Raw genomic sequence first — 12,759 nt, 5'->3', positions numbered from 1 at the left:
CCGAAGAAAGCTTGCGACAACTTGCTGCTTTTCCACATATTATAGTGCAATATTTGACTAAGACAATTATACCTCTGGCTATCATACTTATTATTCCATATATGGAAACATTGATGTTTGTTATTTGATATCTAAGGCTTTTGATATATGGTATCTCCAAAGTAGGGTCAAGCTTTTTGACCAATGCTCTGATATTTGTATGAGCAATGTTGCATGTTAACATGAATGTATGGGGTGATTACTGCATCTATCTACATGTTATAAGCTGTACTGGACTATTACAAATCTGATGGCAGTTATCCCAGATAGATAAAACAGTTTGTTCTTTGCCAGGCAGCTAAGCCAAGGGACGCAAACCATACAGCAGCAAGCAGAGAGGCTCTGAAAACAACTGCAAAAATTCACAAGGTTAAAAAGTGGTGTAAAGATAGCTCCTACCAGGCTTTAGAAGCGTCTGGAAAGACTAGAAATTGTCCAAATAGACAGATAACATGCCAATGAAGTTGGTTTGCCTCAGGCATGGCAAACTGTACTCCTTTAGTGGACCAACTCCCCTGGCATGGTATCTTTCTATTCGGCCAATTTCTACTCTTTGCAGCTACTTCCAAAGCCTAGTAGAGGCTGTATGAAGCTGATTTATTTAACAGGTTGTTTTGGTTGACACAGAATGACTCTCTGAACAAAAAAAAAAAAAGCCATGGTGCTGAGACCACCATCAGACAAAACATTTTCTAAATACCACTTTTTGCTGACTAGACTTTTTGCTGTTGAACATCAAAGACTTTGTTTCCTGTTGCATGACTTGTGTTCTTATATTAGTGCTGTTCTGTCACTTTTATGTTTTTACTTGGACTGTGCCACAGGTTAGGGAATTTCTGTGCAAAACAGGTATCTACATGTATTGTAGCCTGGAAAGAAAAAGTTTTGTTTTTACATACTACATAAACATATACAACTGTGTGTATTGTTTTTAAAACTAGAGGACCAACTACTAAAAAAGAAAAACTACAGTGACAGTACATGTTTTGGCAAGTCACCTAAACTCTGCAAAGTAGAGATGCTTCATAGCAACGGTCGTGGACTGAACCAATATTGTTAGTCGTTCATACATAAATGGTAGCTGCAGCCACATTTGATTTCCTTGCCATCCAGCCGCCAACTTGTAGCAAATATGCCAAAGCCAGGTCACTTTAGTAAGACTGGATTCCCCTTTGTTAAAGTGTAGGGCCACATATATTTTGTCCAGATATCAGATATTTTAACCCTTCCAGTGTAAGCAGCCAACTTGAAGAAGGCTAGAAAATCAGCCTGTCACACTGACAGGGTTTAAAATGATGTGAGAAAACTAAGCCTCTACCAGTCTTCAGAAGTGGCTTGAAAGATTAGAAATTGGCCAAATAGACAGATTACATGGCAGGGGAGTTGGTCCGCTAAAGGAGTACAGTTTGCCACTGCTTTGGCGGACCAACTCCCCCGGCATGTTATCTTTCTATTTGGCCCATTTCTACTCTTTCCCGCCACTTATGAAGCCTGGTAGAGGCAAGAGAAAACTCTGAAAACACACCAGTCAAGTCCAAAACATGTTGCACATTGGCTCCCCTTAATTATATAATGTGGCTGCAGCTACTGTAAGTTATGACTCCTAGGGACTTGGTCTTACTTAGCCATAAGATCACTAAGCCAAGATAACTTGGTTCTCTACTCTGACTACAGTTGCTGGTTGTGGAAAACAGTAAGCATGTCCCCACCACCAGACTATTCTTGGACACTCCCATGTAGAATGAAATGAGATATCTACATGTAGTACATATTACATTGCCAAGAATACATGTGAGCACAGGTCCAAGCCACTACATGTATTACTACTACTACTACTTTTGGGATAATAGTAGCTCACTTGTAGCTTTTTTTATATACAAAATTGAAAAGACTGTACTACAATAAGCATGTGGCCCAAGGATACGATTTTCAGGGTACATTTTTTTCCTGCTTGAAGCATTACAAACTGCCACATCAATGCAGTAGACTCAGGGTCAAGTACAACCACATTATTGTGCATGGTTATATATATATTATATAATATCATCTGCTGCCCATTTAGATCAATATATATGTAGAGACTGTTTAACAAAATGTGTATTCTTACAGCAAATACTACTGGGTGTTGCACAATGATAGTGTTAACTGTAATTTGTATCTCTCCCCAACCCTGCAATACTCTAACATTGGCCTAGGTTAATGCCATCTATTAGGAAAGTTAAGGCACTCATTGGCTTGACTCAGTTGTGTGATTCAGTTTCTGAAGTGAAATTGAACATTGCAGTATTTTTGAAAAGTTATGCTTGGAAACCTGTGTATGTTTCTTCGTTGTGAATTCCTGTGGTAAAAAAAAATTGACACAACCTCATTGTTTCTGAAGAAATGTATTGGAGTTTTCTGCCATTCATCAAGGAAGAAAAAGAAAAAAAAAAGAACACAAATGCTTGGGCTGCACACCATTTTTATTTATCCTTTGACATTTAAAACATAACCAGTAAGAAAGATATGTTTTTTTGCTTTCCTTGATCAGGTCTTCAGAAGCTGCATCATGCAATTTCTTCTTCTTTTCGGGAGAGTTCACAACGAAGACAACTTGTGGTTTGAGAATTCTTGGAGTCTATTGACTAGGCTGAAAATTGAAAACTTTGGAAATGCACCCAAACAACAAGAGTTAGACTGTACAATTAGTTTCAAAAAACAAAAACGGAGATGTGCTTAGCTTTGTTAGCTTCTTGTGGGGTTGTGGTTCTAGATGCACAGAAAGAAGCGAGTGTGATAGATAACTGTCAAGGTATACAGAACTAAAGGACGGACCGTTCTTACATTGGGTTATATTGTGAACAGGCTGTAGGATGTTTCATACCTGATGTTTGTGTGTGTTCACTGTTAAACTCACATTTTCTAATGGCTGCTAGTAGGTCAGTGATTGATTGATTGCTTGGCAATACGAAGTAGAAATAGATAATATATATATCTATATATCTCTATATGTAATACTACAAGAGTTGCACAAGTATGTTAGGTACAACATAACACAGTCGTCAAGCCGAGTTTGTTCCAAACTTATATTATACTACATGGAGTGGACATTGTTATAATAATATTGAAGTGTACGACTTAGAAGTGAGTGGAGGTTTGTATCAGTAGACTGTCGTTCCGTTTGTTTGCCTTAATCTGAGCATGGTGAGCACAGTGCACGTCTGTGTGCCTGTAGGAGTAACCGTTCTAGTCTTACTATGTGCCAATATATCTAACGTGATTTGAGCCAGGTGCTACTGTTGTGATATATACAAGACGAGGGGCCATTTGTACTACTCAGTAATTAATACAAGAAATTGCTTTACAGCAGAGTCGGGCGTCTGGAGTCTTTATTCTCGCTGTCTTCATTATTCATTTTACCTTCGCCAGAATGTTATGTTTTTGGTAAAGTTTGTATGTATGTATTTGTATGAGTGAAAATGTAAGTGGATCAGCATAACAGATAGGTCTTGATGAGACGTCAAAAAGATTAGATTTTGGGCTCCCCAGGAGCATATGATACTGTGGCAGAACTTTAATTTGATTAATTTTATTTGATTTTAATTATTTAATTATGATCTGGACATGCTAGGGTCATGAATTTTGAATTTGTAGATAGCTTTGTGCTCAGGAAGAAGTTTTGTGCCCCCTAGCAGCTTGTTCTGGAACTGCAGGGGCTCCTCCCAAAACAGACTCATAGGTGTTGTACTGAGGCTGAACAAACACAAACATGCAGCGTTAGCAGTTCAAAGTACATTCCAAGTCAGATCCCTTATCATGGGTCATGTTTTAACTTTGTATCGAAACTGTCCAGAAACAATGTGTTGTCAGTTATGTGACAGTGCAAATTCCCTTTAATTTGTGGCGCAGTCAAATTGAGAGAGAGAAAACCCAGAACTCTCACCAGTAGGGTACACATAGCAGGGTACATGTTCCCTATGCCCTACAGAATGTGTGTGTTGCATTCACAGAGGCCAGTGTAATACTTTCAGTTAAAGCTTGCTACTTAGTGCGCAGGTAAACATGTACAAAAGCTTGTTTATCAAGGCATGATTCAGTGGAAAGTCCCGGCAGTGGCGCTGTAAAATTCAGAGGGAAAACCCAGAACTCTCACCCGTACAGGGAGGAGCAGATGAGTCTCTACCCAGGCAGGCACACAAGATTTGAAATTCTGCCCTCTCTTCCTCATTAAGTACCGTCGTGCATCCTTAATTAAATCCGGCCCGTTGAATTTCACACATTTATTATAAAGTCTTAGTTGTTGACTATCGTAATCTGACTTTAAAGTTAGCGGGCCACGTTTAGTTTGGCTAGCCGGCATTTAATAGTTTGGTGTAGACAGTGAATCGTGCGTGGCGGGAGATTTGAAATTCTACACTCTCATACTTATTAAGTACCGTCGTGCCTCCTTAATTAAATCCGGCCCGTTGAATTTTACACATTTAGTATAAAGTCTTAGTTGTTGACTATCGTAATCTGACTTTAAAGTTAGCGGGCCACGTTTAGTTTGGCTAGCCGGCAATAGTTTGGTGTAGACAGTGAATCGTGGCGGGAGATTTGAAATTCTGCCCTCTCATACTCATTAAGTACCGTCGTGCCTCCTTAATTAAATCCGGCCCGTTGAATTTTACACATTTAGTATAAAGTCTTAGTTGATGACTATCGTAATCCTTGTTTAAAGTTAGCGGGCCACGTTTAGTTCGGAGCAGACAATAAACGCGGCGGGTGATATAACATTCTGCCCTCTTTTACTTATTAAGTACCATCCTGCCACGTTAATTAAATCCGGCCCGTTGAATTCGATACTTTTAGCCTATAGTCTTGGTTGTTGACTATCGTAATCCGACTTTTGAGTTAGTGGACCACGTTTAGTTCGGTATAGACAATGAACTTTGTATGTATGTAAAAGCGGCGGGAGATTTGAAATTCTGCCCTGTCATACTCATTAAATACCGTCGTGCCTCGGTAATTAAATCCAGCCCGTTGAATTTCATACCTTTAGGACATAGAGTAGGTGTATGGCTACAAGTATCAATCTTTGAATTTAACGGGCCACATTTTGTTAGACGGCAGATACACTTTATACCCTTTCCAGCAGCCCACTCAGATGGCGTAAGATTTGAAATTCTGCCCTATCATACGTAAGTATACCCTTGTGCCTCCTTAATCAAATCCGACCCATTGAATTTGATACTTTTAGTGTATATAGTCTTGGTTGTTGACTACCGTAATCCGTCTGTAAAGGCCACGTTCAGTTTGGTGCAGCTATAACTGCTGAGTACACATATCTCTTATGCCTAATTAGGCCCGCTGTCAACGGCCTAATTAAATCCGGCAGGTAAAATCTGAAACTTGTAGTAGACTTGTGATGTAATAAGCTATCATAACGCTTTTTTCAAGTTCATCTTCCATATTTTTTGGCTAAATTACTGATTTTTGGGTTTTCGAATCGGTACCCGAATCAGTTGCTATGTTCCATCTAGCGGCGAAACGCCGGCTGTAACGCCGGCTACGAATCGAAGGCTGAAACGCCGGCTAGCTTCACCTTGGTTCTAGATCATCTTGATCATAATTGATATGATTGTTTTCTTTTGAACAGTGTGCTATCCTAGTGAGCCATTACAACTTCATCGGCTGACTGACACCAACCTGCCTGGGGCCACAAAAACATGGATCTTTTTATATGGAGAAGTTTTGAAATCGTCATTGACAAGACCAGACATGCCCTGTATGTACAGTTTTGCTTGTTCTTGTTGATTGATTTTTTGGGGTACAAAAATGATCTTAAAGATAAACATTTCTGTTGCCAGATAAATGTATTGTCAGACTGTTCAAAGTTTAGAGTTCAATGCAGCGAAGGTCTCACTCAATAAATACTGTGGCCGACTAAATCATTGAACTAAAGAAAACCATTTAGCACTGATAAAAAGTCTTGACTTCGTAATAACTTGTTGTCCCTCTTGCTGCCTAGGTGTGTTAGAATAAAGATTTGGAGAGATTGACCAAAACTTACAGAATGAAAGATATATTTTTGAAGGATTTGTGTAATTTGGCATAGACCTCTGGTACAGTTGCCCATGTTCTGAGAAATATCTTTAGCCTTTAGCACACTAAAGTTAAGTCAATTGATTACCATTTCAGTCTCAATAATTGGTTTTGGGCTTAGGCAGCAGGCAGAACAAGCTTAAAGTGACAGCATCAGGACATTTCAAAGTCCAGTATAGTTCAGCCCATGTAAAGATTGTCATTTTACAGCAAAGCAACAGATGCAAGGTTGACTTGGCTGGCAAACAGACCGGATGAGGATAGGTGAGTAAAAGTTGAAAATTGAGACACTGAAATTTATTGATCAGACCAAACATGTACAATAAATAATTATTATAATATGTATTTTGAGCTCCTGTGCTCGGGTATTGAAACCAAATGACGTAATTTGGAATGGGAATGCCTACTGGACATGAAAAATTACATTTTGGAGTGGGTTGATATTGGGATAGTCTATCTATTTGTAGATTAAGTAAGTTTGGAATATGCTTTGTGCAAAAGACTGATATCATAATGGAACAGACCATTTTACTTTTTACCACTACCAAACAAACTCTGAATTGTGTGAGCCTACATGTACATTTAGCAGGTTCCAGTATACTTTCACTGAGAAAATGTCACATATTTTTAACTGCTGGTATTTTCTTCATCATACATTCAACAATGAACAGTTTCCATTCATGTCACTCTCTACAAAGAAGCCATTAAGCCTTTATTTTTCTTTCCAGTCAGTATGTTGACCACCTTAAGAAAGGTGACTCCTCACTTGCCAGGGCAGAGTTGGACTCAGCAGTGCAGTATTTTCGAGCAATTATCATGATCGCAAGAGCCAACATTGCACAGCACCATCACCACCCACAAAGGTAGGAAAATTTTGATACAAGAGCCACAGATTGTTCTTAGACTGACAAAAACCTGATCATATTTTGTACATTGCATTACAGATTGAAGCAAAATGTAACAAACATAATGAAATTCTGCTGTCTAAATCTTACAGCTCTGCAACAGAACCAGGAATGACCAGTGATGCAGACAGAGAAGTTGAAGAAATACAACTCACAGAGTGAGTGTAATCTACATTAAGTTGTTTGTTATAATACAGAAACAGACAACATTTAGAATTACTGATTTTAACTTTATTTCAATCTATGCATGACTTTGTACAATTATATTTTTCTTTCCCCTCAAGGAAGTACACAGACCACCTTAAGGAAGGTGACTCCTCCCTTGCCAGGGCAGACCTGGACTCAGCAGAGCAGCACTTTGCAGATGGACTCAAGTTGGTGCATGTGAGAGGTAAGGGCAGCCGGGGGGGCTCTATAGTAGGTTTAAATCTTTTTCCACCATGATCGGACCTGTGGGAGGAGTAGGAGTGCTCGTAATCTAGGGGGATCCAGGGACAAATTTTGGATTTTTGAGTTTTTAAAAACACAATTTCCTACATTTTGACAGATACATGTAAATCATGGGGTTGAAAGTGGTTGTTGGTGTTCCTTATGATATTTTTGCATTAGATTTTTGTCAAAGGAAGTGCTTTGAAAGCTTTTGAGAATTGCCCAAAGTGAAGTTTTCCCTCTCCAGACCCCACAGCCCAGCAGTACCAGAGAGAGGTGGAGCCCCTGTGCAAGTTGGGGGATGTCTACAGTAAGCGAGGTCAGCAAACAGGAGATGGGGGAGACTTTGTCAAAGCAGCAGCGCTCTACAATGCAGCAATAGCCAGGTCAGAGGATCAAGTCAATGGTAATATAGAAATAGTTATCAAAGAGGTAGAGAAGGCATTTCTCAAGTATGTCTTAGGCATTCATTGTAATGTGAGCCAAGATGATACAGAAAAACACAAGAAACAATTGAAGGAGATGCGGGACCAGATCAAGCTGGAGATGGAAACCATTGTCCAGCAGCTGGATCCCTATGTACATGATGAGGACGACCCACGTGTCAAAGAGATAGAGGCAAAACGAGCTCAGGCTGTCAGGCAGTTGTTTGAGAAAATTTCCAAACAAAGGAAGGAGTTCATCAGCCTGCTTGTAGAAGAGTGTATTGGGTTAATGGTTCCCCCTCCCTGTAAATTTGCCCTGATAGGTTTGGGTTCACTGGCCACAGAACTGGTAACTCCATACTCAGACCTGGAGTTTGCCATCTTGGTAGAAGAAAAAAGTGAAGAATGTCTTGTGTATTTCCGTAACCTCACTCACTATCTACACCTCAAGGTGGTCAACCTGGGAGAAACAATTCTCCCATCTTTGGGAATAAAATCTCTCAATGATTTCTACTCTGAGAACAAATCTGACAACTGGTACTATGACTCTGTTACACCACGTGGGCTCGCATTTGATGCCTCCATGCCAAAGGCAAGCAAGACTCCACTGGGCAGGCAGGGACCTATGGATGAACCACCCAGTGAACTCATCTGCACTCCACAAAACATGGTGTCAAAACTATATAAGGATGCCACACTGTACCTTGAGGAAGGATATCATCTTGCCACTATCTTGACCAACCCAATCCTGCTGGCTGGGGATCAGGGTTTGATTGACATGTACATGGGCATCACAGAGGGGATACTGCAAGAGGATAGGTGCAAAATGGCTCGACAACTGGCACAAGAAACATTGAGGGAAAACATCAGTAACTACGGTCATGAGGAAACAATCACAGCAAGTCTGATTGATGTGAAGAAAGACATCTATCGCATCCCAGCTGTAGCAGTGAATTGCTTGGCCCTATTCTCTTGTATTGAACCCAAAGCAGTTTGGGAGACAATAGAAGAAATGCAAAGCAAACAAGTGATCAGTCCCAACAATGCACACCACCTGACAGTGCTTACTAGCATCTCAGCAGAACTCAGGCTCAGAACCTACATGGCAAATGGTGGACAGAACGAAAACCTGTCAGCTTTGGCCTCAATTGAAACAGAACAGACCAATGACGAAGCACAAACAAACGCACAGAAACCAGTTTTCCATCTGCCAAATGAAAAACAGCTTTTAAGATACTACTGTACATTAATTCCTCTTAAATCAGTTCTGCTTGATTTGCTGGTACAGTCAGGGAAAACATCTTCAAATTCATTTCCTGATTTCTATGATAACTCTCCAAAAGTGCAAGGAGATGTATACCTTGCACTATGCCACTATATGCAGGCTATTGATTATTATGCCAAGGCTTTGGAGAAATTCAACCCTGAGGGTACAGATCCTAAGAAAGTTGGCTTGTTAAGGAGTCTTGGAACTGCTTGGTTTGGGTTGGGCAATTACTACAAAGCAATCAGTTATGCTGAACAGGCACTACAAATGCACAGGGACAGATACATTGATGGTCAGAGTGAAGATAATGATGTAATTGCTCTGTCATTGACCAATGATCTGGCTTCTGCCAGGGTTAAGCTTGGAGACTATAGCAAAGCCATCCAGCATCTTGAGGTTGCACCTTTTCAGAGGCTGAGTGTCAATGGTTCTGTTCTTACAGCACATCCTGAAATTGCTCGCTCCCTCAGCCTCCTGGGTCTGGCCTGGAGGAGACTGGGTGATCACAGGAAAGCAATCAGCTTCCATGAACAGGCACTACAAATGCGCAGGAGTATTTATGGTGATGATACAGCACACCCTGCCATTGCAGAATCGCTTAACAACCTGGGGGTAGCCTGGTGTGCTTTGGGTGATTACGGAAAAGCTATCAGCTACCTTGACCAGGCACTACAGATGTACAGGAGCATCTATGGCCGGGATACAGCACATCCTCACATTGCTTGGTCACTCTGCAATCAGGGAACAAACTGTTACCATATGGGTGATTACAGGAAAGCAATCAGCTACCTTGAGCAGGCTCTGCAGATGTACAGGGGTAGTCAGGGCCAGAAACCACATCCTCAAATTTCCATGTTGCTTAATAACCTTGGAGTAGCTTCACAAAATCTGGGTTATTACAGAAAAGCAATGATCTTCCATGAAGAAGCACAGATGATGCTCAGGATCATCTATGGTCCAAACGTAGCACATCCTCACATTGCCTTGTCCCTCTACAATCAGGGAGTGAACCTTTGGCATATGGGTGATTACGAAAAAGCAATCAGCTGCCTTTTACAGGCACTGCAGATGTACAGCAGGATCTATGGCCAGGGTACAGCACGTCCTGAATACGCTGCAGCACTATACTCCCTGGGGGCAGCCTGGGATTGCATGGGACAGCCAGAAAAGGCCAGCAACTGTTATGATGAGGCTCTGCAGATGTACAGGAATATCCAAGGCCAGGATACAGCACTTCCTCACATTGCCATGTTACTCTGCAACCAGGGAATGAACTGTTACCATGTTGGTGATTACAGGAAAGCAATCAGCTACCTTGAGCAGGCTCTACAGATCTGCAGAAGTATCTATGGTCAGAATACAACACACCCTGACATTGCCATGTCACTCAGCAACCTGGGGTTAGCCTGGCACCATCTCTCTGATGATACAAAAGCAATCAGCTACTTTGAACAAGCACTGCAGATGTACAGGAGTGTCTACGGTCAGAGTACAGCAAATCCTGTCATTGCCATGTCACTCAACAACCTGGGGTCCACATGGGGTAACATTGGTGATCATAGAAAAGCTGTGAGCTACCATGATCAGGCCCTGCAGATGCGCAGGAGTATCTATGGTCAGGGTACAGCCCATCCTGACATTGCTGGCTCACTAAATTATCTGGGGACAGCCTGGTTCCATCTCCATGATAATGTAAAAGCAATCAGCTACCTTGAACAGGCACTGGAGATGTACAAAATTGTTTATGCTCAGATTCCAGAACATCCTGACATTGCTGGCTCACTAAATAACCTGGGGTCAGCCTGGTTCCATCTCCATGATAATGTAAAAGCAATCAGCTACCTTGAACAGGCACTGGAGATGTACAAAATTGTTTATGGTCAGATTCCAGAAAATCCTGACATTGCTGGCTCACTAAAGAACCTGGGGTCAGCCTGGTACCACCTCTGTGATGATACAAAAGCAACCAGCTACCTTGAGCAGGCACTGCAGATGTATGGAAAGATCTATGGCCAGGGGACAGCGCGTCCAGAAATTGCCGGAGCACTAGACATCTTGGGGGCAGCCTGGGATCGTAAGGGTCAACCGGAGAAGGCTAGCATCTCTTACGAACTGGCTCTGCAAATGTACAGGACTATCCATGGCCCGGATACAGCACTTCCTCACATTGCAAAGTTACTCCGAAATCTGTGGTTAGCCATGGTTTCCTTACGTCAACATGAGAAAGCTATCAGCTACCTTGAACAGGTACAGCAGGTACATAGGAATATCCATGCTCAGAATTCTTCAAATCCTGAGACTGCCTCATCTCACAACGACCTGGGAAAGATAGGCTGGTATGTTTAGGATACACTCTTAACACAATCATAATACGATCACTTAGAAACAAAATACCACCATATACCACCAAACTAACAAAAAGGAACTTGTTTGTGGCAAATTAGTACTCTAACTTAATCTTGAAATGTTTGCGTCAGTTTTACACGTCATGTACTTTGAAATTCATGGTTTTTGCAGTGACCTCTCCACAACAAAATCGCGGCACCTAAAATATGTGTCTGAAATGTACCTGTTTGAACCTGGCCCGCAAACCTCAAAGGACACAAAAATTCCTTTCCCCTTGTACTGTGAAAATGAGTTAATTCACAAGACTGTTACAGTTTAATTTTTACAGTAGGACTTTAATGCAGCTCAAAGCTGACACATCAAACAATTGAAAGAAACCACTAATCAGCATAAATAAACCTACAAATAAGTAACAACAAAGTATTAGAAGAGGAAGAACACGACCTTGGTTTTCCAATGTTTCTGTGTGATGGCCAGTTCCACAAATGGGGTGGGGTCGCTACCAGACTTCAATGTCTATAAAACAACAGGCAAAACATGTTAATGACATCAACACAGTCTGATCATGTCCACAACAAAACTATATTGTTATCAAGGACTGATCTAAACAAACAAGCTGACTTATAAGGTATACAAAGGACCAAGTGAACATTATCAGCAAGCAAACAACCTGACGCAAGTAGCCATTTTGCCTCTACAACAAGACAGAAACAGCAAAATGTGTTAAAGAACTTAGCTAGTACATAATATGTACAAAATGTATGTGTTTTCACCTGACGTTACCGACTTAGACAAGACAGGTTAAAAAATTATTTGTTAGAGACAGACTGTAGACAGGAGTTACAATGAAGGAAGCACAAAGACAGGACAAAACTGTGAGTTAAACTTGTCACACGCTTATGTATAGTGTTAAGGGCTAAAACGTACTACCCGAAAACCAATATGCTATAGAACATTATGTATGATATATTGTACAACACTCAAGAAAGTAAGAACTAAGCTTTTAGGTATGGTAAAACTGCTATACTGTGACTTCTTTAGTTTGCCTTGACCAAGAGATTGTATTGGTAAAAACTATAAAAAGATGTACAAAGCATAAAGATCACCAATATCTTGTATGTAACTTAACATGGTGTCAAGTACTGTTAAGTGTGAATCTGCATATCTTATATCTACAGTAAATTTTACAATCAGGCATGAAAACTTACCTGTGTGTGTTATATCTCATCACTGCTAACAAGTCTGCTCCCCAACATCCACTATTTGGGAGTGCACTAACAAGTCT

At 40.9% G+C, this 12,759-nt stretch overlaps 1 protein-coding gene across 1 annotated transcript; it reads left to right on the top strand.

Annotated features, from left to right (window-relative positions):
- Nucleotides 1-5,707: 5,707 nt before the first annotated feature.
- Nucleotides 5,708-11,474, top strand: LOC109487918. The gene is made up of 7 exons (XM_019792019.1): nucleotides 5,708-5,785; nucleotides 6,313-6,366; nucleotides 6,831-6,965; nucleotides 7,100-7,165; nucleotides 7,292-7,398; nucleotides 7,684-9,324; nucleotides 9,571-11,474. Exons 1-7 carry the CDS (start codon nucleotides 5,727-5,729, stop codon nucleotides 11,472-11,474), a joined length of 3,966 nt encoding a protein of 1,321 aa, XP_019647578.1. The 5' UTR covers nucleotides 5,708-5,726.
- Nucleotides 11,475-12,759: the final 1,285 nt, after the last annotated feature.

The sequence above is a fragment of the Branchiostoma belcheri genome, unplaced genomic scaffold (assembly GCF_001625305.1).
Source record: "Branchiostoma belcheri isolate BF01 breed outbred unplaced genomic scaffold, Haploidv18h27 scaffold90, whole genome shotgun sequence".
NCBI lineage: Eukaryota > Metazoa > Chordata > Leptocardii > Amphioxiformes > Branchiostomatidae > Branchiostoma > Branchiostoma belcheri.
The sequence above is the reverse complement of the archived record's forward strand: the minus strand, read 5'-3'. Positions and strand labels throughout refer to the sequence as shown.